This window comes from Acanthochromis polyacanthus, chromosome 20, assembly GCF_021347895.1.
Source record: "Acanthochromis polyacanthus isolate Apoly-LR-REF ecotype Palm Island chromosome 20, KAUST_Apoly_ChrSc, whole genome shotgun sequence".
NCBI classification, from domain to species: Eukaryota; Metazoa; Chordata; class Actinopteri; family Pomacentridae; genus Acanthochromis; species Acanthochromis polyacanthus.
In genome coordinates, this window is record NC_067132.1 from 11989442 (window position 1) to 12017216 (window position 27775).

The 27775-nt window shown below is 40.2% G+C and overlaps 1 protein-coding gene across 1 annotated transcript in view; it reads right to left on the reverse strand.

Moving 5' to 3' along the window:
- The window catches only part of col11a1a (collagen, type XI, alpha 1a), an 82724-nt gene extending 55189 nt beyond the window's left edge, over positions 1 to 27535 (reverse strand). Inside the window, 12 exon segments of the mRNA XM_051940660.1 lie at positions 92 to 166; positions 1734 to 1796; positions 1917 to 1958; positions 2205 to 2261; positions 3628 to 3912; positions 5651 to 5749; positions 7117 to 7209; positions 9623 to 9748; positions 17845 to 17986; positions 21149 to 21362; positions 21873 to 22037; positions 27183 to 27535. Of these exon segments, the coding sequence (XP_051796620.1) occupies positions 92 to 166; positions 1734 to 1796; positions 1917 to 1958; positions 2205 to 2261; positions 3628 to 3912; positions 5651 to 5749; positions 7117 to 7209; positions 9623 to 9748; positions 17845 to 17986; positions 21149 to 21362; positions 21873 to 22037; positions 27183 to 27297 (1476 nt within the window). The 5' untranslated portion in view covers positions 27298 to 27535.
- Between the last annotated feature and the right edge of the window lie 240 nt (positions 27536 to 27775).

Consider the following 27775-nt stretch of genomic DNA (forward strand, 5'->3'; position numbering starts at 1 on the left):
GTCATCACTGTTCAATACTCTAGAAACTAGCCTGGTCATGGACTTGTGTAATATAAAGTGGCTAATCTGTACTTCTTTTCATGCCACTTACTGGCAGCATCAGCATGGTACCAGGGGGCCCTGGCAAACCATCAGCACCAGGCAGACCAGCACGACCAGGAGGACCCTGCAATACAAAAGAGACTTCAGCAGATTAATACAATTATAACATTTCTATGATTTACACTGACATGTGAAAATATAAAAAGCCAGTGAATGGTCTGTGCTCAAAAAATACAATTCTGATAAATCACTGTATTAATTGTATATGTTCATATCTAAACTTCAGGTGATCAGAAAAGTTAACGCATTAACTCACAGCGTTGTGAGGCAAAAGCTGCTTAGCTACTCTTTCTTTGAGCCTTGTTCGAATCCTACAAATGCACATGTGGTTTTTAGGTAATAACATTTACGTCTGCGTTGAATTTTTATGAAAATTTCCTTGAAAATCACTCTTGAATGCTATAAGTACGTTCAACAATCTGGAGACAAAATGTACAAACACACATGTATGCATAAAATATGATATTGCTTTGAAAATTGGGCCTGGTCAAGAATCTTTGGGTGTTTATAGAAACTGTGCTATGTTTTATGATGTTAACAGGAGTTGTAATATGGAAGGAAACACAAACACCGACACACACTTTTTCTGTTATATGCAGACTGAGCCTGTTTATCAGTAAGATGTGCTTCTATCTGCAGTCAAAAACAACCAACATCCTTTTTTGTCTATTCTTATGCACAAGTGTTGTGTGTTTGACGATGGAACAGTGAGACAATTCAAAGAGCAAAGCATTGGAGAAAGCCAGGGCAAATATTGTTTACTACTGCTTAACTTTAAAGCGTTTTAGCCATAAAAACTGATCTGCTAAATCTCACTCACTGTGTTTAGGATGCATTTGTAAACAACACAATAAGTACTGTCGTAGTAGTAATGAAGTATACATAATGTAGCTGTCTAGCTGAAGCTTGCCACAACAGAAAACTATTCCTGTTCTTCTGATTTCATTCTATTAATGTATTTTGGACTGTATTTTTGTGCAAGGTGGTCCTAGTTTGGATGTGTTCAACCTGCTTTCAAGAAATTGTTTTCAATCAGTTTAAACCATGGAAAGTTCAACTTCAATGCACTATATGAAACAGAAGTGTTGTCACCAAAGTTACTGGGGTTTGATATACCTCCCACACTGATTCATAATGTGTGATAACAGTGAGCTATGTCTCAGGAGTCCCAAGATCTGATCTGAAAATGATAAACTTCATAAATGTATCCTTACATAAAGCAACACATTCAGTACATAAATCTTTTGGTTATTAACATTTTTGCAGTTTTTGCAGACTGTCTTACAGGTCACCTTACCATTGAGTGATAAATACATTATATAAATTCAATCCATCCAATTTAGTTTATTGGGTCATTTGCAGTGGTATTGCATGGTAAAACCTAATAGCAAGCTATTAGTATATTATCAACAGACAGAAATCATTTAACTCCAACAGCACTAGAGCATCACTATAATGAATTAACCTTCTTGTTTCATCTACTTCTGAGTGTTTAAGGGGCTAAGAAATCACTTCAGTGTCATCTGAACCAGCGCCTTATTTTATAACAAGTTTAAACAGACCTGAATTTATAGTTTACACACATAAAAAAAAAAACTGTGGCTAGCCTGGGGAACTAAATCACAACTCACTCTGTCACCAGGATCTCCAGCGGGGCCTGGGGGTCCTTGTAGGCCAGAGGGTCCCGGAAGACCCTAAAAAGACAAAACTATGTTAGCAGACCACCAGCATGTCAGCTCATTAAAATCTGACTAGATTAGTGTATAGCTATGCTCAGGTGCAAAACAGTGACTTCAAAAAAATGATACACTCACAGCTGGGCCGGGGGGTCCTGGTGGTCCCTCAATCAGCATGCCCTTAAAAAAACAAACAGATTGTTTCATACCACAGATGCTGTCCTGTGCACCAGCGGTACTACCCACAGGGTGTATACACATGCTTTGTAAGCAGAAGTAAAGCTTTAGTTCAGGACTTAATTTTACTTAATAATAGTGTGAGGAAAAATTTGACAGCTCCCTATGAAAAAAAACAAATTCAAAAACAAAACATGTGCTGTAATAGTGACCATAATTTTAACACATAATTGACACTTTGGGCCTTACAGGTTCAATCACAGCTGGCTCGCCCTTCTCTCCCTTCTGGCCAAAGCCTCCTTGAACCTGCGGTTACAAATCAAGAAAAGAGGTGGCATTCGTCACACGGCTGTTATACTTCGCAGGTGAAAAAAAGCAGTGATGAGCAATGATGACTGAGGAGGCAGTTCAGCTGGTGAAAGTAACACACGTGAATGCTTGAACAAATTCAATTCGGTCAATCAGTATCATATACTCAGTTGCAACTGCTGTAGCTGTGTCAGAGGCAGAGAGTGAATCATAGATGAAACTAGGTGAGAGGACATTATAGAACACAAGAAGCAAAATGTTAGTCCTAATGAGCGAGAATGGACATCTAGTCTACATGCTTGAAATGGAGCAATGCTGTCATTGCATTGCCATTGAGCAGTAATGGTGATCAAATAATAAATTGCTGAACAGTTTCACTATCAAGTTCTGTACTTGTTATATTAGACTACTAATGAGCAAATCTAAAATAAGTAACTGAAGACAAATGTAGTTTCATTAGTACTTGTGAATGGCTTGTGGCTTGTGGAGAAAGTGGGGTGAGATGGGAAGGACAAGGAGGAGCTGTTCGGTGAATGCGTGGGTTGGCTGTGTGTGTAGAGGTGTACTAAAAAGGCATACAAACCCAATAAAGACCTTGTCCTCACATGCTAACAATACTCCAAGGCATGCAGACACAGAATGACGTTCGACAATGTTCGGACAACGCAAAAAGAGTGTAGAAAGGTTACTAAACGACAAACTATGAAGAACTGTAACCTCTGATAGGTGAAGACAGAGTTCAATAGTGATGCATCCCTAGCATCTTCGTTACAATGGTGTGTGAGTGTGTGTGAACAGCCCCTTATGATTTATTGGCTAATTGCAGTGCACACAAGGAGGTACATGTCACAGACAGGGTGCTTGTTAAAATAGCAGAGGAGGAGAGGAAGAGATCGGATCCAACTGCTGAGAGATGAATGGGTGGGGATGGGCAGGAGGGCTTGTTGGGTATTTATGGGCGGGGTGTAGGGTGGGCCAGCATGCACTGATTGGACTCTGTGTGTGGATAGATGAAGTGCTATTAAGAATATTTTCAATGCTTGTGCATACACTGTGCAATATGTCGGAGAGGTCTACTTACGTCAGAAGTAAAAGGCATACTACATAAGAAAACACAGATCCATGCATTGTCCCTATCATAGCTCTCACTCACTGAATCAACAATCACACACCAGTGAGACAGCAGCAGGACATACGCGCTTTCCAACTCTGCACTGTCAATGATGCATTTCCCATGCCAAGCAACCAACTAGGAGGACATGCACTGGAAGACGGAGCGAGTCCATAACACACACAGAGTATCCCTAACACGTGCTGTTCATGCACACACCCCACAGTCAGTAGGTCAGGGTGTGATACTTACAGTACTCTCAGAAACGTCGGTTTCAGCAGCAACCCCAGGCCCCACCTCATCATCGTAGGTTGTCGAAGGTTTCGGGGGGGCCGTGCCATACTCATCATATGCCCCATAATCATACAACCTGTTGTCAACCTCGCCCAAGTCATACTCCTTTAGGTCATACTCCTTAAAGTCATATGCTTCAGCACCAGTGTCCAAGTTGTCCACCCTTTCTGGGACAATGGTGGGCTCCGGAGCAAAGGGAGTGGCCTCGGTGGCATATGCACCAAAAAAATCCTCCTCCACAGCCTTTCGGGTGTTACCCAAGCGAAGAAGGGGAGGTAATAGTGAGCAACCAAAGAAATAGGAATGTTAGTCAAGCGAATGAAGCAAATATTTTACTTTTAGATGTTACTGAAGCAAACTACAAATGAATTTAGAATGATATGCAGAAAACAAAAGCTTAAACAACAATGATAACACCTTATTTATTCCATAGTTCATGTCAATAAAAAGTTACTTCAAAAGAAAAAAATTGTGTTAAACTCTTGCAAGATGGATTTGTAAAGCATAGTACAATAAAATAAAGGAATAGATAAAGTGTTATCACAATGTCTGAATTAAAACATTATCATCTCTGACAATCAAAAGTTTGGCAAATATAAATGTCAAGACAGACTTGATGTTATCTCAGCCTTCTTTTCTTTCTCATCATACAGTCATACATGACATCTTGATACAGACAGTAAAGAAAGGCTGATATAATTGTCTGAAATGCCATTTGCAGCAATTTGCAATAACATTAAATTAATCATAATTGCAGTAGCTGTGCATCAAAATACATGCAAATAAAATCAACATTTGTTGGTCAATAAATCAGTTTTGAGGAATATGTTTTAAGCCATCTGTGACTTTACAAAGTGTACTCTGTGTTTGGCACAAGTACTACAACCACAATCACTTGGCACAGTATTTTCTTTCATTCCAAATGGTGATCACTAAGGATTTAGTTTTAGAGCATGACAAAGTGGATGCAATTACACACTTTTTATTGGCAGTACTCCATCTTGCCAAATTATGCATTTAAAAAAGACCGTGCAATCGCATCTAATTTGTCAAACACTGCGGTAGACAAAGCATGATCGTTGCTGGCTGTGAGGAGATTTTAGCCTTGTTGATCATAGTTCTTTTAAAGGTCATTAGCAGAACTACTGATCCAAACCAAGTCTATGATGTGATGGACAACAGGAAATATATTGCTTAACAGATAATCTTGAGCAATAATTTACTTTCACTGGCACAGGATGAGACACGTTCTGCCATCATTTGCTTCTTTAAACCCTGAATAAAGCTGCAGGTCTTGTGAACTCTCCACACTTTGATGCAGGTAAGTAAGTCTGACAAACTGGTGTGAATTAGTTAGAAATTCTGTGTGAACATTGTTTCTAAACACGAGACAACATATGTTTGACTTCATCAAATGGAGAACACATTACTTTACAAAAAGCCTGAATCTCTGTTAGAAGGAGGACTACAGTGACTGGATATATTATTGGAACAACGCAAAGTCCAGTATGTACAGCAGATTTATTTCTCATTTCTAGCTACATCTTTAAAGTATCTGCCATTGCTTTAGCTAAACAATTAAACACAAACATGGTGAACTTGCAGTGTCTCACTATATATTCACATGCCGAGAATCAACAAAATCTGCAGCTTTGACCAAAGCAGAATCATAATATGTAGTTTAAAAACAATCCACAATGTCCACTGCATCATTCTCTGAGCATGAAATGCATCCCTATACTACACATGATGTACACAGTGGAGCACTTGTGGATTTGAAAGCATTTCAGAAACGTCCTCTGTCCATCATTTATGCCACACACCAACATTATAATAAGTCGAAAGACACATTGATTCATTTGAATGACTGTGTCTTTGTCAACTCACACCAGGTACTGCCTTGGATAACATCCTCCTGGCTCACATTTCCCAAAATACCTAACACTGTTTTTTAAAAGACAAGAACGAAACTGAAAATTACCTCATTGGGTCCACTCGTGGCAAAGGGGGACTGAGTTTGAGTATCATCTACAGTTCCGTAGTCAATGTCTGTATTGTAATCTCCTTCTACATTGTTTAGCTGAGTCATGTTGAAAAAAGGAAAGAAGAATAAGGGTTAACACAGAGGCTCAATCCAGAGGTTATTTGCCCAGGGCCGTCTCAAGCTGGCTACAGACTCTTTGCTACTTCTACTCAGAAGAGGTTAGGGAGCTCTAAGTCTGCCATCAGAGATTTTCCTTGAGAATTCAGGGCAGGAAGATCTTGATGGGGTTCGGTCTTTTCTTTAGATAAACGTTTACCCTAAAATTGCCTCTGGGTCGTGCTGGCGCTGTGGCCTGGTAGCCAGGCATCGGTCGCTTCTTCTTAATGCCAAACTTTTTAGGTGGTGATTTTTTGGCAGCCAAGAACTTTAAGGGCTTGGTCTTAGATTTACTGAGGGACTTTCTGGTCCTCTTCTTTTTCATGGAGACACTACGTTTCTTTCTCTGGAAGAGGTGACGGCGACAAAGAACACCAAGACAGACATGGAACAATCAAAGTGGAAATGATTTTAAGGCACACTCCACAACTGCTGCACAGAGTCTTCTCTACCCCAACTGTCAAGCCCCATGTGCTTCACTTTACAGCAACAATAGCTCATGGGCTGTAGTTGCATGGTACGGCTTTACATGTTAATTTAATTACAAAGGCTGCAAATGGAATACTGATCATGTTCACATTTCCTTCTGATTGTGCAGACAGTTGGAGAGAAACAGGTGCTGTACAACAGTCAAGGACTGGGCCGTTCATGTGACACACAGGAAAGTTTTGAGGACATGTACATGTTTCATTCTGGCACAGGCAAACACACAAACACAAAATTTGCTTTTCAGCAGCTCTTTACACCTATTGCATTGATTCAATGGGTGTGAATGAGTTGGATTAATTTCACTATATTTTCTCTAAAAAAGTACAATGTTGCTGAAATCCCACACTGTATACAATAGTTTTAAAGACATGCTGGAATGCAAAAACACAAGTGAAGCAGATGGTATTTCCAGAAAAGGCAACAGACTCATAAAACAGACACAAGGAGGACTGACACACTGTGTACGTTCACATGCATACTCAAATTTTCATCTACACTGCCATAATGTAAGGTGATGATCATAAAAGGCATAAGCAACCAGGATGGGACCTAAAGGTTAGTGTTTAATCTATAAATGTGGTGGGCTAAAACAAACTTTTGGGGCACTGATACTTTCGGAGAAACAATTTAACTATTTGAATAATATCATGACGTTGTCATCAATTAGGCCAAGTTGCTAAGTATTGGTATGCATGTAAACATGCAGTAACACTAAGGACACAGGGATAACACACAAAATGAACTGAGGGATGGAGTGGATGACTGACAAAAAGACAAAACAGAAATAAAACATCTTTTCTTCTCCTTTTTTCATTTACCTGCGGTTCAGAATACTCATCGGTTGGAATGGTGTCTGTTGCTCCCTCAGAGTAATCATAGAACTGAGAGTAATCTAAGTCATCAGTAGTGTACTGGAGAGGTCGAGAGAAAGAGAAACAGAGAGAAAGAAACAGAGAGAGAGAGACAGAGAGAGAGTTGGAGGTTTCCGTGTTAGCAGTAGCATCAAGGATGCAGAGTGCTAATTCAGCAAGAAGATGATACATGTAGTACATATCATCTTTGGCATGCTATACATTCAAACTGTTAAAAACAAATTATTCAGAGTATTTATTATTGCAACAGCATTAGAAAATAGAATTTAGTTAATGCCACAATTTATAAAAAGATTTCTATTTGCTTTCCATGTTATGGAATGCATTATTCAGTGCAACCACACTGTAAAACATTTAGAGATAGAACAGCGGACACATTATTATTAATGAAAAAAGCATAAGGCTAAAAGATACACAGTTTAATGCTATGATATATCATAAAATATAATCTATAACTATATTAATGTCTTATAATTCAGGTGTATGGATACTGGTGACAAAAAGTGTCTGCATCATCTTTAAATAAGCAAAACACTGCAGGTTACAAATCCAGATAATGGTCCTATTAAGGTAAACAAAAGCTGAAACTTCCGATGTGGCTTAACCCACAAACACGTAAGCAGATGCTTAAAAAGCTCATAAAACAAAGGAAAACAACAAAGAAACCTCAAAGACAAAATTACCAGCTGCACTTCAGGGATATCGTAATGGAACTTTCTCACTGAAAGTATGTAAATTACACGCTCCAGGCTGCGATACAGAGGCCTTCTTTGAGTCATGTAGCTCTGGAGCTGTTCCCTATCAATACATCAAAACTAAAATTATACACTATAATAACATTCACAAGAAGTGCATGGGAAAACTCTGACTTCTTGTCATAAAGGTTTATCACTTCATGCTGTAACTTGCACATGGAAGTGAAATCTAAACATGCTACCATACATAAATGATTAAAAATTATTGGTTATGATATTAGGAAGAATGTGTTTTGCCAGTTATTAAATGAATCAAACAGCTGGATTGCAGTTAAATTAGCAATTAGGGTCAGACACCCCACTGCACTGCACTTTTAGAAAGAAACAATCTCACGACTGTTTCACCTCATAATCATCTTCATGATGACCCGAGGATAAATGCAAAAGAGGTTAACTTGTAGCAGATAACTCTGATGCAGGCATGTTTAAATATGTGAGTCGTTAAAATTAATCATTGGTCTGTCTTTTGCAGCTGTACAGCATTTACTCACATGAATTAGGATTGTGAGTAAACACTAGGTGTTTAAAAGCTTTAATATTGCATCCTTATGTCTGGAGAAGACAACTGGGGGATTCAGGAATTGATCAAAAAGATAGAAAAGGGAGCCCTATCAGCTGCTTTCAATATGACTTCAAAATCAGCATATGTGCTGATCAATACTCCCTTGCATTCGCACTGTGATTAGTAAATCAGATTTTGTTCTTGCTACTTTAAGATGTTTACACATTTCATTTCACACAGGGACATGCTGTGTATCTCTTGGTCAGTTTGAATTTGGTGCAAGTTTGAAGTGGGATGCAAATCTTCCTGCAAAACTTCAATCAAGGACATTACTGCAGGTATTTCAGATCAGACACTCAGGACATCACTGACTGGGGTGTAACATATGTCTGCCAGGGTTTGACCTTTCAACAGCTGATTTGGGGTCTATTTGTACATTCTATGTATATTTGTATATTCATTTCATGTCATCTTTCTCAGTATATAAAACATCTGCAACAATGGCAATTGGGCAGCTTAAAATAATTTGAGCTATTTGGTTGTGTTGGCTGAATAAAGGTTTATGACTGTAATGTCTACTGTACGGATGTACTTTTAAACATCTCTGATTATAAAACAAGACATCAATTATATGGTAATTGTCCACATTTAGAATAAATGTCAGCAACTTTGCATGTGCATTTTTCATGTCTGTGAAGTAACTGTGAGTATCTATTAATGTCTACACAGTGGGGTACTCTTTGTTGTAAAATAAAATGCACAGGTACACTAACCTTTCCCAAACTGTAAAACCTGCGGCAGCAACAAACTAAGCCTTGCAAGTGGTAAGAAATATAAAAGCATGTATCAAAGTAATTCAATTATCCCTTAAGTGAATTTCCCAATATCTAATAAACTTCCTATCAAAACATTAGTCATATCTCTAAACACATTGACCAAGCCAAAAGTAAGGTCACTAAGGTTTCAAAACATCTGCTTCCCAATGGTGGATAAATATGAGGACACATAATTTATCATGTGTAAATGAAACATGACAACTGTGGCTCATTGTAAAATGGGCACAAGTATTTAGCAAGTTCAAGTGAATCTCTCTCATTCCTCTTCTTTGAAAATTTAATCTAGAATAAAATTTAAGTTAATCAGGACCATCTACTGGTGCTTTGTTGAATCTCCCCACCCTCCCTGGTTGGCTGACCTCTTCCTCTGGCTCCTGAGCTTGCAGGGATTCACTGTGGGGAGCGTGACAGTCTGGGCTGTAATGTTCACAGTAGTCATATGCTGCTATGGGATCAGCCACAATCAGAAGCTGCTGGATGTCACCCTGTAGAAAACAGAAAAAAATATGTCAGGGTTATCTTCATATGGAGATCTTTCCCGCATGTAATCTTCAACGTTGTTTAAATAATCATATATAGTGAAAATCAGGAATCAGTATTTTGAATTTTAATTATTTGCATGCATATTACTATTACTCACAGCTCCGTAAGTCACTAAAGACTCATGAAACCAGATTCAAAGCAACCGACAAGGCCAGGCTGCACACAGACATACTGACAAGACGCTCATGTCTCATCTTGCACACACACTCATGCATACTGGGTGTATATAAGTGGCATGAATGAAAATCTTAAATTACAGATGTGATCTCCTGGGTCCCGTACACTTACAGAGTCTGGCAGACTCTGCCCCACATGTATGATTAAACAGCTTGAAACACACACCGCAGAGTCCACACTCACATGGTGCACGGAGGAAACTAAGTTCAGACGCTGGGAAAATTATTATTATCAGTGCTGGGTTTTACCTCAGGAAATCAAATAAGCATGTACCATCAAGACACAAGCAAAGCCTGCCAAGGCTGTTGTGTATGACTGTATATAAAAGACTTTATTCGTACAATGAAGAACAGCAGCAATACTTAAAATATCAATGAGAATATTATGTAAAACATGCCCATTATATTATTTCTTTTTTATTCATTATTATTGACTGGTGTATGTTAAGAAAATTGCACAACGTAAATGATCTGGGAAAGACCAGCAATGTGTATAAACGACAATTCACCTCTTGTCCATCTTTAGTTCTCTTGATTCAAGTGTTTCTGCCACTTGTGCTTTTAGAAACAATATTTAATCAGAATATGAACTAAAATGAGGTTTACTCTTCTGCCTTCATATGTTGCAGTATTTTTGCATGCGTCCATTAATATCATGATTCACAGCTTCAGTTTGACAGTCGATTGTTCACTGTGTCTCTGAGCAGACCGAATAGTTCACAGGACATAGCTCTGACCTAATATTCTTTTCTTTCTCTTCTACGCACAAAAAAACAATACTGTTACTGGTTACAAAACCAGTCAGGCACTGAATCAAACTTAATTGTCAACAGCTGTTAATTAGAAGACGTAGGCCATAACTCTGTTTACCAGCGTTAAAATGAAGTAAGCAATAAAAAAATAGACATGATACTAAGCAAAACGTATTCATACACAATGGCTCTGTCTGAAATCCAATATAATAGCACAGGGGAAAGAGCAAAACCCTGAAAATCCCAGACATGGCTTGGGCGAGTTACTTAAACCGCAATGTTCTCTTTATTGTTGGGACAGGACACCACAATGCTTGACACCATTCCAGCACTGTCTTGCTTTGTTATCAGTCCGAGAGCCAAAGCACACAGCTCACTGCAAGACAGCAAACACACTGGCGAAAGCATCTGGATTTTTCTTTAGAGTCTGTAATTGCTTGAACCCAGTTCCTGCAGGCTGGTTTTTGAGCTTTTATACACATTGCAAAGACAACTGACGAGTGTTTTAAGGAGGGGAAGTGAAGGGCACATCTTTGGTTAGGATGTCTGGCAGGCGAGCACATGGAGATGCTTGAGCCCAGAGGTGAAATCGTGATGCACTTGTGTCAGCAGGGCTACTATGCATTAAAGAGCAGAGTAGAGGATTGGCAGTGAAACGCAAGAGAAATCAAGCATGCTGCAACTTGCCAGGAGAATGTGAGTATGTGTGTCTATCCTCCGTGGGTAAAAAACAGATCTAAGGGTCCTTAACATGGACCTTAGTATAAACATCAGTGTGCTAAGGCTTGTCCCATGGGAAAACAAGCAGTGCTCCTTGAGACGTCCTCTGTATAACCATCCATCAACATCCTGTTTTACAGCTTCACTTTGACAGTGCAGAGCGTCTTTCTTGTGATGGGTGGAAGAAACAGTGCTTTAAAGAGGGCTTTCCCTTTCTGTTTGAATGAAGGTCTAATAATAAAAGTGCATACTGTCAGTCAGCACAGTGCACCTGCACTATAAAGTTTAGTGTTGCAAACAACTCCTCTGTCTTGGTTTGTGAACCACTACATTTGGCCCATTCCTCAGAGTGACAAATATCTGATCTTATCTGTTACACCTAATTTATTCCTTCTGCTTTGGTGGGCCAGTTACAACAGTTCTGCTCATACCAAGTGACTATGCTGCATTATGTCAGTAGCTATGTTCTTGGATAGCACACACTGACAAGGACATCATCTCACCTCTACTGTCTGAAGCGCTTTAAACGAGTTAGCTACAGATAATCAGGTAATAACTCTAATATGGTAATGTTTGAAATATAATGAGCAAAATACATTTTTAAAATTAAAACTAGACGAAGTTTTCTATTCTAATATTACACTTCTCACTACGACAAACAGGCAATTCTAAAACTTGACTGTCAGAGTTGCAAGTCAGATATCATTTCTGACAGATATACACACAATACCACTTAACGTCAGTGCTGTCAATTGAAACGTTTGCCATATGCTTCCACAAAAAGACAAAGTTAACCTGCAAACTGTTCACTGGACAACTGTAAACTAAGTCTGCAAAGAGAAGTGTGTGTCTACGTCCGTGTGTGTTTGCAGAGTCTTAACAGAAAAAGAGAGATCAAGCCTTGCCCTGAGTCAAGTTGACATGTATTACCTCATGTGTCACCCTAAGACCAACAGTGAATGCTTGAACCCTGCCTCGAGTCAGCTCTAATTAGTCCATGTCTGAGAGCCACCCGTCTGCACACAAATAGGCTGTGGAGACACGGTGTTCAACCCCTAAACCAGATCAGCACAATTAAGAAACTTCTGACTGTTTCATGGGAGGACATGAGCAATATGAGAGAGATATTCAATAATACTTGTAAACAGAAACAAGAAAAGACAAAATGTTCGTATACAGGAGGTGTCCATGATGCAATAAAACAATTAAGTCTAAGGTATAAAAGACAAACACTTTCAATTTTTGAGAGTTGACAGGTTGGTATAGTATGAAACACCTAAACAAATCAGATAATCATCCTTACACTTGCTAAGGTAACTTGCATATTTTCTGATGTAAAGGGCATTTCTACAGACAGGTGTCCTCTTCTAACACTTCATTAACCTGTCTTTCCAATACAAAATAAATCTGTAGCTGAGTCACCTAACAAATGAGAGCCAGTTCATGAAGCCAAAGCAGCGGAGAAACTGATGTCAACTCAAGAAAAGAACACCAGGAGGGATCGAGAGACAGACAGGGATTTAGAGAGAGCAGCTGGGACGGTAAAAGATGTTTTGTGCTGGGAAACACCTGGGGAGAGTTACACCGAGGCTCTGGGCCTGTCTTCCATTGTGAACTGCTGAGGAAAAAAACAGAAAGCCCCTGGCAACTTGGAGCAAAGCCAGAACTCCAAAATACGCCCCTCCTGGCTACAGCAGAGCAGAGTGCAGCATAGAAGCAGACCCACGAGGTTGTATGTTAATGACTGTGGTGTCAGAGGTCAATGAGAGAAGAGAGAGGCTGAAAGAGAGAAGTGGGGTCAAGATCAACAGCTGAGACTTGTGAATGCTTGTAGAAATCAATTTCCTGTTCTGTACCTGCTGTATTCGTTGTTTATTAGGCACTGTTTGTGTAGTTCTCCTCAAATAGCTTTGAATGCATCATTAACATTTAAAAAACAGGTTAGTGCATGTCAGTTATTATTGTGTAATTGGAGGATATATATGTACAATGCTAATACAAAAGTTAAACAACAAAATAAAAGCAGGATGCTATAAAGTGTATGTAATGGGTTGATTTTAAATTATGCTATTTTTCAATGAGATTTGTGAAGCTAAACTTTTCAGCGAAGAGCTGACTGGCCACTCAAAGAGCTTCTTTATGTATTTTTTATATGTAGCAAAACTATTAGCGTTGACTCGTCACTGCTAATTCTGATCAAAGTGAAATTTAGTATTTAATCCTGCATTTTATTCACACTAAATTGCATAGTCAAACTGTGTTGTGTACAAGTAAAATGTACCTGTAAGTAGGTTTTTTCAGCAATTGTTGTCAGTTCAGAATACTGGAATCGGACAACATTTGACTCCAAATGCTCTGTAGTGCACTGAAAACAGTGACAGAGAAATAAAACCAAGGAAATACTGGCATTTGTTGACACTGCAGAGTCCATGATGCCATCTTTTTCTCTAAATGCACAATCAACCTTGACCTCATCCTGACCACAAGGCACCAAGGGATATAAATACACATGGGAGAGGTCAAAGATTACAGCAGTGCAGAGTAGAAGTGTTGGATTTCTACGGTGTAGCTTCACAAAACAGCACCCACGTTTTGAATCATCAGTTGACAGCAATGTTTAGTGTTGTTGTGATAGGTAGCTCCTTTGTCTTTTCTAAAATACTATTGCATGTTGTAATTACAGGGCACGTGTGGGGCATCAATGGTCAAATCAAGACCAAGTAGTGATCACTGCAGGGCCTTTGACATACCTTTGTTCAGTGCAATGTACCTTTAGGCTAACCACAGCCAACTGTAATTAGACAGCCCCATACAATAATTATAACAACATTGTGGCTACTCCACCAAAGTTAGTCTAAGAAAATGAAGAAACCAAAAAATCAAAAGCTTCGACAGAGATAAGTAAGGATTAAGTCTCCAATAGATGACATTAAAAGACTGGAAAAGAACAATGATTTGATTAGGACACAAGTGTAAAGCCAGCTAAATGTGATTTGTAAAAGTAGTCAACACTAGTTTCTTAAGCAGCAGTGAAATATTTACTGTAAAGGTTTTTCACATAAGTGAACTCAGTTACAGAGTAATTCTCATGTGTATGTCTTCAAACATGCCTGTAAAAAGGGACTAAAAAGTAGGAGAGACTGTTATCCACCATTTCCATGGAATTATTATTCATTAAACATTTATAAATTATGTCAGATATCATAAGCATCTGATTAACAATCAAAATACACAGTGTGCTAGTTTGATAAACAATGTCCACTGCAATAAAATGTGCTTTTTAAAATGAGATGCAATGCTGGGTGAGCAGGACATGATGTAGTACGTTGGTCCCTCAGCACTGACAAGTGTTTTCAAAGCATAAAGTCGCTGGATAGGGACAGGTATGTATGTATGCGTGCTCAATTCAGACAGGTAATGTCCGCCAGGCATGAATAGACAGCCTCATAGCTTTGGCACAGTAGGGAGGCCTCAAGGTGGGGAGGGTGCAGAGGGAGGAGGTGGTGAGTAGGGGAGAGTATGCAGGGAGGGGAGGAGATGAGGAAAGAAGGAAGGCCTGACGGGGCAATGAAAGACTCCCATTCATCTGAGCCAGATCCCTTTGCAACGGTGGTCGCCTCCAACCTGGAGCAGGTATGGCATGAATAGACGTTTATGAAAAATGCAGGTCAGGTTGTGAAAACAAATGCCAGAGTTTGAATTGAGAGGCAAATGGTCAGAATGTCAAATTACTATTGAACACATTTTTAAAACTGTGATTTAAAAGTGAAATAAAAATGCATTTTTTCAAGCTTATGCCACACATTTGTTCCATTTCTACATTTTGAATATTGTCTCACACATAATTATATTGCAATTAAATCAAATCACATTAAATCTTTTGATTAATTAAAAAAACAAGAGGAGGTCTGACATCATCTCTCATTATAACCACTGGCTTGAATGCACAAGGTCAAGGCATTTCCTTCCTCTGTACTGTATATCCCAGCATGCAATGGGTCCTGTGGATTTCTGAGGGGAGCAGGGACAGAGAACAGACAGGAGACCTGTTCCAAAAACTACACACAGAAGACCCTGTTAGCTGACTTATGGCTCCTATTTTCAGCCCTTGCACTTGCCAACCTTTGACTAGACACACTGTTTGATACAAAAGCTGGCCTCAGTGCTCCCTCATAAATCTAAAATCAAAACTGACAAGAGATGTGAATGCAAATCTGCTTATAAACCTGTGCCCTGAAATGAAATTGTACCCACATCTTCTCTGTTGAGTAATTTGACATCTTCATGAGCAATATATGTACTTATTATTGATATATGTAGTATGGTGACAGCATCTTTTCAAAAGAGAGGTGTGTCTTGCAATATTCGTACTTTCCAATTAACTATAATCGATATGTCTTTTATTTTGACTTACGATGAGCCCCATGTCTTTACATCACCCTGCATCCGAATAACCGCAGGGTAGCACAAGGTCAGATAGGAGGTATGACGCAAGGCAAAGAAAAGGAAAAGTCTTCTCCACAAGCACAAACTGCATTGCACCCTGTGTCCCTGTGGCAATGACAAGGCATGCCAAAAAATATGGCTTCAAGACAAGAGCAGAAGCATCAGTCACTCAAACACAACATCAGAATAATGACTAGTCATTCCAGCAGCACTTAGACAAACCAGCGCTCTCTCACAAGCAAACACAGGTCCCATATAGCCTTTCAGTGAACTTTACTTCCCACCAGAGAAGATCATGAATGTCATGCCAGTTCAGTCATTGTCATTATTTACATCTGCCTGACCAAATCGCAGCATCAAACTCTGGATGAACTGTGCGTGAAAGCAGAATAAAGACACCACTGTGTCAGCAAATGTAACATTTCCCCAATACCAGAAAACATTGCCCTCATAAATTTACATTTTAAAGCTGAAAGATGAAGAATTGTGTAATTTTTAAAATCCATACTATGGTAATTATTTGCCATTGAGAGACAGATTGGGTAAAACTTCTATCAATCTTTTGCAAATGAAAAACCACTACAACCTGGTTATATGAAATCAATACTGCATTAGTAACTGTAGATGCCAAAGGCAAAACGAGAGGCTACAAAGCTCGAAGAAGCTCCAAAAACTCCACACATTTAAATTTCAAAACATTGGACTTCCTCAGCAGCCCATGGACACAACTGGTATTTGTCTAACGATAAAATCTATGACTTCTTAGACTATTTTCTGTACAAACAGGAAGAGAAAGCCTACAAAGAATAACATTTTTTTCTTTTGGGGAGGGAGGAATCAACAGCAACATACACAGTAGGTTTTAACAACGTTTGAAAAAGCCTTGTTTAAGAGTGTCCAATAACGGACAACTGTCACACCACAACAACAATGGCTTTGTTAAAAGGAGTGAAGACTCACTTCGGTGTTCATGACAAACTCTATGGAAGAGTTAATGGGGTGACTCCGGTTTTATCCGAGACGAATAACATCTCTTATACCGTCTGAGTCATACAAATAGATGGCAGGAAATTTGACTTTTGTATTCACCTAGACACGTTGCTGGAATTTTACACCTGTTACAGATTACAAAAGCAAATGTCTACTTTTTTCAAGAGCAAAGTAAAAATCATGACCCCTTCAACAAACTTGAAAATTGAGCTATTGTATGACTATCAATTTACAGTTAGTGCTTTTCACAGTCAGTCAACACACTAAGGTCGAGTGATAGAAAAACACAGTCAAGCCAAGTAAGGTTCCCATTCAACAATTACCTGTACGACTCAAAGCTCTGCTGCAGAATGGTTGCACCTTCATTTCTATCTGTATTAAAGTATGTTTTGTACTTTTAAAAGGCTGACCACCACTACCCACAATCTGAGATTCTCACACTCTGAAATAGCTACAACAACACAATGACAAGGCTGCTTATGTGGTCAAGGAGCAGGTCAAAACAAGAATAGCTGAAAATTTCTGCTTGGTCTCTTCTGTGGTGCACTCTCATCATCAAAATGCACTGATGCATGAGAAGCCTAGACAAAAGGCCTCAGAAATACACATATGTATGATATTCATGTGAAGTCCCTCATAAACTCTAAAGAATTGTAGACATATACATCTGATCTGGTTTCTATCAACTCCACATTCCTTTTTGGCAGAATCAAAGGGGTCCAGGGCTGTGTCAGTGGAATTAAACTAAACCCCCTGAGGCAAAGCACTTTGACAGAGACAGAGTACAGTAAATACTGTTTAAAAAGGATAGCTAAGACCAAGTTATCTTTTTAATAAATAGATAAGCCAAAGGATTACAAGAACAAAACTATTATATATAGCAATGCCAAGATACAGATTAGCAATGAGACACCAACAAGGAGAATAAGAAATTCACAACACTAAAAACTGTACCTGGAAAGACTCAAACACAGTAATGCCATCGGTGCTGATGGAGGTGTGGTCACTCCTAAGGAGAGGCTTGGTGATCTTCTTCTTACAGTCTACAATGATGGTGGCTGTCTTATTCTCCACGCTGATGGCCACACGGTGCCACCTGGTCAAGGATACAAAAAGAACAGATAAGCAAAAGAAGAAAGCAAGGTCTAGCAGCGTGAGAGCTGCTGTTTGACATTCGTAAACACTGTGGTTACTACGGCATACAAAAATATCTTTAAGCATTGGCACTGCAAATTTTTATGAGGAAACGCTGAAAACTGCAGTTCTACAAGTGGCCACTTGAGGCTGACTGCTAAAACGTGTCAACCCCTATAAAATTCTATGCTAAAATGCCCAATTTTATAACAGAAATAAACATGCTACAAATAACGGTTTTCATTTCCAAGGCTAATATTACAATTCGTGATGTCTGTACAGAGGGAACATTTGTATATAATTCACTCATTTGAATTCTATTAAGGCTCAAAGTTATGCATAGTTAAGGGTGTGGCCACTTTGAGTGACAAGTGGAAGCTGACGCAGGACGATTCATGGCCCAAATACATTTAATGGCCCACCTTCGCTCCACTAACACTCCACCTTTAGTCTTATTTTTGGATTAGCCAGGAGTAAGAATGGCATCATGTACTGCCACGATGGCGACAGTTGAAGTTGCTACACTGAGCTTCAAAACCGCTGCTCGAACAAACTATGGGTTTGTCCATCTATATGTACATCCAATGACTGTTACTGAATTACTGAAATCATAGCATCACATAATATAAATTACACACAAACATTACAGAAATGAATACAATGTGGGACAAGTGTTGAGTCAATGACATGAAATTTGACTGTAGGCAGTTTTGTGCTGTTCGATTACATTCTAAGAAAATTATCAACATTTTAATCAGACTACAATCAACTTTAAACACCTCACAAGAAGCCTCGAGGGGGAGAGAAATCCACAATGCTCTTGGTTGTGATGCAATTCATTATAAAAGCAAATGGTCCAAGAAACATGAACGACAGAGCTATGCATGATATATTTTGATCGACCACTGTCATAAAGGGTTAACCGGGGTCACACGTGAGTCTGACACCTTCCTTGCCACTGGACCATTTGCCACTGCACTTAAGGGCTATTGCATACCAGGCAGCAGTAGACCACATTCTTGCCCCCACACTTTGGCCCTGTTTAACACAGGATTACACTCATTAAACTCCAAACTTAATCCTCCTTCTGGGTTACTCGGCATGACAGACATGGTGAACATTGTGGAAAGTGTGTGTCAAGATCCAGGAAGGTCTGCCTTGCCAGAGCAGGAGACACACAGTCAAAACATTGTTCTGAGGTGGAAGATGAGACCTGGCAACACCGTAGCTCAAGATGGCAATATCAGAACCATTATCGCAGAAATAATATTTCTAATATTATATTAATTAATCTGGATGGCAAATTGTGTTATCAGAGGAGGAAAAATGAGCTCAAATGTCTTTGAACACAGCGAGATCATACGGACACATTCCAGGGCAGGCAATGGAGCTTAGAGAAAAATAAACGTGCAACACTCAGTGAGCTTAGCACTACAGCACAAAGGATTACTTGTTGCCTTATATGGCAGATAAGCTATTGTTGACTTCAGTAGGTTTAAACAATTTCTCAATGTCTGAAGTGCACAATGATCAGAAGAGTAACTGTATCTGAAACTACAAATGAAAGCCGTCTTTTGAGAAGCACGTTTAAAGAGGATAAATAAATCAGATAAAACTGATGCTATACAGCGTAACAGCTCACAAGTAATCTCCAAATTCACCACGTGTTTCTTCTTTTAAATAAGGATAAGGCTCTTTTTCGCCTCATCAATATCATCATTGTGCTTCTCTTTTCAAGCTGAGCATACGCTTCTTAGTAACAATGAGTACATCCAAGGGGATTGTAGATTGCACGCAGCCTGAGCTATAGTCACCGAAGGTTTAGACAAAGCTTGGAGATGGAATGTATCCAAACCAAGAAGTGTTCAAAATCCTCCACAGAGAACACTGTTTGCTCGATAGCGGTTCACACACAGGACAAAACGGCCGACAACACCAACGCAAAGCTAGCTCAAGAGACTTACTCTTTCCTGAAAAATGCTTATAAAGCAGAGTTACTGCTGACTTGAGACTTTTGAAGGATTTCCCTTGCTTCTATCATGATCACAGTGTACACATTAGATCTAATCTTAAGCTCATTTGGGTCACAAAATATTCTGACCGGGATCTGACTTCCTTTTAAAGTTCAAAAAAACAAACATCGCATGTTTGGCAAGTGGAAAAACTTTCAATAACATGAAGAAATTGCAAAATACTATTTCAAATTACGCATTTTCCCAGCAGCCGATCTGTTTATTTATTCCCCTCTTGCCCCTTCACATGGGCTCATGTCAGCTACATCAAAGCTCTGAGTGAGAATTCGGGGATTTCTGAACCCGGGAGCAGATAATCAGGTTTATGCTAAAAGGCTAGCAGCACTGTTTCTGGTGAGGTAATCCAAGGGGGTAAAAGTAAGTCTAGGACTGCCTCTACCCCCCCTCCCGCTCTAAAATAACAGAGGCAGTGAGTTCATGGATGAGGTCAGGTTGCCCATAGCAGGCCTGCTGTGCCCCAATAATCCAGTGTCTCCCTGTCTCTGACCTGTCTCTGTGCCCACAGACCCCTGATGAGATGGATAATCCGGTGATGAGCACCTGTGGTGCAACAAGGGGAAGATCTGGGTTGTTTTGCGGCTTTTACCAAAAAGAACAAACCACTGCAAATCAGACAATGATTTAGTTTACTCGGTAATTTAACTAGTCTAAGGGTGACCAAAATGCCACGGAAATCACTCCAGCTCTAACAGAAAGGCATATTTATGTAGACTCATAGGAAATTTTCACTAAAATAAACAACAGTCCACTAACAACCAATGTACTGATCAATCACAGGACAAAAAAATGAAATAAATAAGAGGGCCACTGACGAATCAGCTTTCAGATAATCTGCAGTTAAAATTATAACCAAACTTCATCAGCTGCAAAAAAAAATGGCAGTACAATGTAAATGCTGGATGACTCTAATAAATCATTCAGTGCTACAAATTACTAGAGCTTAGCCATTCTGCATTTTAAGCCCAGACATTTATTTCCCTCCCTGCATGTTACGTCCATTCCTCCTGGAACAATTTCAAATGTGAGTCTGAGGGTGTATGAGTGTGTCTGATGGTGGGATTACGTGAGCGCATGCTTGAGATTTGACATACTTTCCATCAGCAAGGTTGAGAGTACGGTACAGGGGGTAGTCCTCTGGGGCTGGCTTGCCAGTCTGATCCTCATACAGGAAGACAGGTGAGCGTCCCATTTCCACGCCCAGCTGGTGGACTCCCTGCTTGTTGTAAATGGACAGCAAGAAGGACTGGAGGCCAGATTTGGGGCGTACTGTGGTCAGGATGGAGAAGTCCTCAGGAAAAACACCACCTGCATGCCCAAAAGAGGACAGAAGTCATTAAATACAGTTGAATGAGTTAGAGTTCATGTAACTGAGGACACAAAGATTGTACAACTGAGCATATAATGTAACATGTAGATTTAGTACCCCTTCATTTCAAAGTCTTGTTATGAGTTTACTGCTCTAAAGCAATAATTTGTTACTTTTTAAAGCATAAAAACACTTTTTTCCTCACAATTTGTCAATGATGTACAGTAAATAATGATATAATAATGCAACCTCGGTCACTTCAAAGCTTTTACATGTCTTGATTTAACCGTGGTAGGTGCAATGTCTAAAACTTCAAGCTGTACACAAATCTACAGAAATCAAATACATGTACTGAAAGGCTGCAAATGTTCTTTGCACACATAGCCAAGATTTTGACTCTGTAACAACAACAAAAGCAAGAGGAGGAGAATCCACTATCAAAAAACACTTGGAAAAACAAAAACAAGAGTTTGCACATAGATAAATAAAGTCTTAGAAGTTTATCTTACCAGGGAATAGCTGCGTGGTGGGGGCACTGATCTGGACCTGCTTGGCAACTCTGTAAGCTGAGTCTGGCTTTGATGCTCTTCGGTTTGCACAAAATCCTGTTGTTTTCGTCACTCCTTCAGGGTAATTTTGAAATGCTAATACTTTTAGGACATCCACTGGCTCTTCTGTTCAAGAAGCAAATAAAACATTTGTTAGATCATTGTATAGTTTTCCACTGGAAGCATTTAGTTTAAGGTGTGCTGGTTTGTCACCATGAACACCACAGGGATGAGACATTGATTGCTTGTCTACATGACAGACGTGGAACATAAACACAGAGGCAGCATTTCAAAGTGAAAACACATATTTGAAAACAATAATGGTGTTTGCATTTAATTTTCAGCTGGACATACAGTGCATGTATGTGTCCTGGTCCTGCTTTGGTAAACACAAACACGGCAGTAACAGAGCCTCAGCATGATTCCTAGTACATTCAAATAAAAGCAAACCAACAGGCAAACCTTGTGTGTTATGCTGACCAAATGTAGAGACAAATTTCCTACAGCAAACGTCTAAACAGTTAAGTCAGGAAATGCAGCGTTGCATTGCATCTACAGGCTCATCTGACAGGAAATGTCTATGTCAAGACATACCAAAGACCACAATGAACAATGTGCCAGCAGAGTTCTAGTTCTATAACACTTGGATAGGTTTACCTTGATAAGGCTCTTCAATCTGATGCACTTTACATAAAGGAGCCTGTGTGGGTGTCCATGGAGGCCCATGGGAAAGCATAATTATGCCTCCTAATCAGAACACCATATCAGTATAAAACATTAGCCTTGGGAGAGAGCAAAGAGTAGCAATATACAGACCCTCTGTTAGGTGGGCCATTAGTGAATGGGAGATTTTTACTGCCAGATCCATTAAAAAGAAAATTCAATTCCTGCATGTCTTACGTTCTACAATTCCATCCAAACTTGACAATGACAGTGCTATTCTGTTGTTTATAGGCCACATTCTGTCACCATAGCATGGGTCAGCAAGCAGTAAGCAGGCAATATAAGTACATTTATATATTAAAATATAAACAGAACCTCATTTCACTCCACAGTATACAGCTATATGTGGCTAAAAAGCAATACAATGGCAGACTGTTTGAAGTGTACGTTAGTCGAACACTAACCTGGTTTTGTGGGGCAAAAAGGCATGCCAAAGGGGTCTGAAAGCATCAACAAGCCTTTTCTTATGACTCTAAAGCCTCTGCTTTGGTTAGGATGTAGAGGTCAAAAATGTATTCCTCTGACTACTTTATACAAGGGGATCTTAAAATGTCTGACATTTGCTGGTTACATTCCAGCTATGAAACATAAAAGACAATTAGGAGCCTGTTTCATCCTATTTGGTATAGCATGTGGTTTGAGGAAAAGTTCCTGTTTAAACATGAATGTATTCCTATTGACGCTAGAGCTGCCGCAAGCATCGTTCATACAGAGGGTTTGTACAAGATCACCAGATAGTCAGTGCAGATTACACTGCTATTTGACAACATTATTCAGGCAAAAACACTTCCATTGCAGTGAGTTTGTGGTACTCACGGATTTCATCTTTTGGAAGACAACCATAAACATACTGAATATTTTAAGTTTTCAATGCAACTTTATTTTTACATTCATCTTTTACAGCACCAGTGGTGGGTCGGACCCCCGTCACAGTTCAGGCAAAGAAGGAGCAGTTCTGCCTCAATCTGTAGTTCAAACTTTAGTCCGTAGTTCAACTTTTTTGTCGTCCAAAAAAACATACACTAAGTAAAAGAAGAAATCTGCAGGACTCAGCAAGCCATTTCACAGTCATCATTCACTTCCTTTCTCTTAACAGCTACCATGTCTCTCTAGGAAAAATCTGTATCAGGTGGCCAAACTGAAAAAGACGAAAGGAGGCTCTTCAGGGTCAAACCACTATAATACAACTCATATTCATGAAGAAATGCAAAATTAAATGAAAACTTCAAATAACACAAAGCTGAGAGCTGTTAGTCCGTAGAAATGCCATCATTGAGGACATCGCAGCCATTTTTGTAGCTTGTGAGGATGAACCGGCTACTTATTTTGGAGAGTGAACTGAGGACCTTATTGTGAGTTCCTGCAGCGTTGCTTTCAGTCCAAACTCTGGGACTCATATGTTCCAGATGTGGCAATTTGGCCAGGCTACGACCCTCACGCAGAGGTGCTGAGAAAACGTCAATACTGGCCGATCCATTGAGGTGGCCAAATGAGTGTGTGCGGGTTTCAAAAGAGTGCATCTGATGAGCTGATGTGTTTGCCTTCAGGGCTGAGCAAACAGACCACTTAGCTACCAGCAGAACTCAGGTGGCACAGGAAGATGGACTGCTCTCAGATTGGAGAGGTGAAGTGTTATTGGATCCCCCACTTCTTGGTTGTTGGATTATTTTCTACATCATTATGCGAACTACAGAGGCACGTGAGGATGGGAGGAGCAATATGACACATTGCCATAAGACACAGATGGACTGATTTGATGTAATCTCCATCGTGTTCACAGGTGTATATCACTGTAAACCGTATGTTCCAAGAGATAACATAACACCATGCTCAGGACTGAGGCCAAAAACTCCGTCTCAACTCATCCTTTATCAGAGTACACAAGACTGAAGCATGTTGATATCATAAATCTCACTACCTCTACCTCCTTTGTCATTTTGAATCCTTACATCTTTACATAAATTGAAAATTGGCTGGAAAATGGAGGGGGACCTTTTCACCTGCAGCTCCCTGAGACTCTAATAACATCTTCACTCAGAGTGTCTCTCTCTATATATCCCCCCTCTCTCTCTCTCTCCTTCCTTTAACTTCCACCACGCTGCCGGCTAAAACAAGACGGCTTTATGTTGGTGTCATACCAAGGAAACTTCCCTGTGACCTACCCACTTTTTCAAAGCATTTTTTTCCTCTACTCTTCCCCACCTTGCTTTCCTTCTCATTTACTCATTTCAATGTAGGCTTCTATATGAAAGTAGGAACATGTTTTCACACCTTTTTCGAATTCCAAACAAGTCACGTCAACAAGCCACTCTGATCGTAGTCCTTTCAAAATTGTTAAAGCATTTTTAAAGTTTTTATTTGCAGTTAAAACTAACATCCAAGTTCAAACTTTGTGCAGGTGAAAAAAACGTCTCCAAAAGACCTGCTAATGAAATATATGTGTGACAGCTTCAGCAAACAAAGGTAGTGCAAGGAGCTGATTAGCTGAAGTTCCCGGTTGAGCGTATTAGGGAGAGGACTCTGAAAATGCTAGCTTTGTCTGCTGGAATGCACATCTGAGCCTGCGCCCCGGGGGCTGAGAAAACGTGTCTGTACAGTGCTAGATGGAGAGGGCACCCTGCAGAAACAACTTCGACTGCCATAAAGGGCTCAGAAGAAACTGACTGAGACCCTGCAAAAATACAGCCTGGAGCGGAATACTTCAAATTTACATTAAGAGGATGGAGTTGGTGAGTTAGGAGAGGAGGAATTTTCAATCTGAAACACAATTCCAATTATCTCCAAAACAGGCAGGTTGTTATATTTACAGACAACAAGACAGCAAAAGGAGTAATATAAGGAAGATAAATCCACAAATAGTGAATCAAAAATCAATAGGTTTGTGTAATACAGACTGAAAACGCAATGAAACCGCATAAACTCTAAATTCTTGTAATTTCTTGCTTTACCTTCACTGATTACTTGAGTAATGATCAGTACCTTTGCACATATAAAACCTCTCCAAATGTCACTGCATAAGCTACAATTACGGCATTATATTTAAAAACAAGGTTGCTGGTGGAAAAAATGTGATTATGGAGATCATGAACATCCAAAATCACTACCTGCATCTGCATGCAACAATAAATCCTCACAGAGCTGTCTATAGGCCAAGGTGTGGGGCCTAAGTAATCCTGAACCCTGCGACTTGTGGCCATTTCGGCTGCAGGCTAGGCCCATACGCAGGCCGGCTCTTTGAAGGCTTTGAAATCATAGGGAAGTGCAACAAGGACCGTCATCAAATAACTGCTCAGCACTTAGAGGAGAAGCATTCCCACCGCTCACACAACACAGCCTTGTCCAGCAGCCCACCAAACATCTAAGTGCAAAGTTGGAAGTGCAAAGTTTGGGGAGGTGGCGGTGAGGAAGGGGGAGGGGGTTGCTCAAGCCAGCTCTTGGGCTTTGGTGTGGACCAGGGCAGTGTGGAGATAGGGTGAACCTGCCTGACCACTTTCAGCCCCCAAACACACAGAGGGGCTGTGCACTCTGCACTGACAGGTCGGAGATTTATTGAGACCTTTATAAAAGTGTACTCCACTGGTGCTTATTTATTGTCACGCACTAATACAGTGCACCAAAGATTAATATCCTGTCTGCACAAATTACTGGGTGTCTCCTAACCTTTAATTAATCACCTGTCCTAGTTAGCCTATCTTCATCCACATGGAGGCTCACATCCACTGTATTCTGCTATGGAGAGATGGCTTCTGCAGGCTGATGATCAGCCAATACAAAACCATTTTACCAATAAATGCTCCTTCAGTTTGGCGCAAAATCTAAGATTATATGTTAATGTAAGTGGCACTGATTGGTTTCACTGCGATCCTAAAGCTTTAAGTAACATCTCAGTACAGTCCAGGGTCTGACAAGCGTCCAGTGTCATCTGGCTGAGGAAATCCACCCTGCTAACCGTGTTCACATCCACCTAGCGGACCACAGTTCAAACAAAGGGGTTTCTTTCAGCCCAAGTGAATCTTAAAATGCAGGGAACGCTGCTCAGTTTCCTGATCTTTACAAGCACATACCAGCGGCTTAGGACGAATTTAATTAGGCGAGGTGTTTCATCTTCGGGACAGAAGCCTTCCATTCATGCGTAAAAGTTGCCCGCTGTGTTTCCCTGAATATAACCTTGCGTTCTGGTTAACAAAATACAAGCATTACAAGCTGTCTAAGTTGTGCTTACGGAGAGTGGTTAACCGTCCACTTAACTACAGTGGGGAGCAGCATACAGTTTGCGCTGCACCTAAACTTTTGGTTCGGTGGCTTCCACGAGTCATCAGCTCACTTGTACAGTCATATGGTGTAATCTCGCTTTAATATAACTACTTTGGCTGCAGAACAGGGAAACGCATCTGACCGTGGTGCACACATTACACCGCGGTGTCCAGGTAAGTCTGTCACTTGCCCAATCTCCATCATCTGTTACCGAGTTTTCCCATCCGCTCGGCGCTCCGTCCCTTTTCGGCCATACAAAGTTCAGGAGAGACGTTTGGTCCCTAATAATCTTACCTGCTCTGACATTAGCAGCCTGTAGAACCAGGGTTAAAGTGATGAATGCGGTTACAGTGGAATCCATAAGCCATCTTTTCGTTTTCCACCTTGTGGACCACCTTTGCATCTCCATGGTCGGGCGCCCACAAGTGAACAAAACTTCTGGGCGACTTCAGGTGAGTTTTACTGACGTCCCTTCCACAATCCCAAATGATGATGGAAACTGTCCTACAAAAAAGCCATATGTGAGGAGTTAAAGCCTCTTCTTTCTGCCACAACGAGGCCCCGGTCCTCCTTCCCAGCGCCCAGCCTTCACAGTGAAGGTAGTCGGGCTTTAACCAAAGCGCACACAGTGCAGTCGGTACACTTGGTGCGTCCACGGACAGGAGGGCTGGGCAAGCTCCACAAACCGGAGCCACGATTACAGGGAAATGACAAGGGAACCAGCCCCCGATTAGCAAATCACGAGGCTGGAAATTCTCCTTCGGATCCACCCATTAACTTTGCAATGCGCCCCTAAGTCTCTGCAGAGTGCGTCTGAGGAAAGAAGAGGAAAAAGTAAAACTCCGACAAAGCTGATAACGACCTGGGAATGATGAAGCCTCAGCACG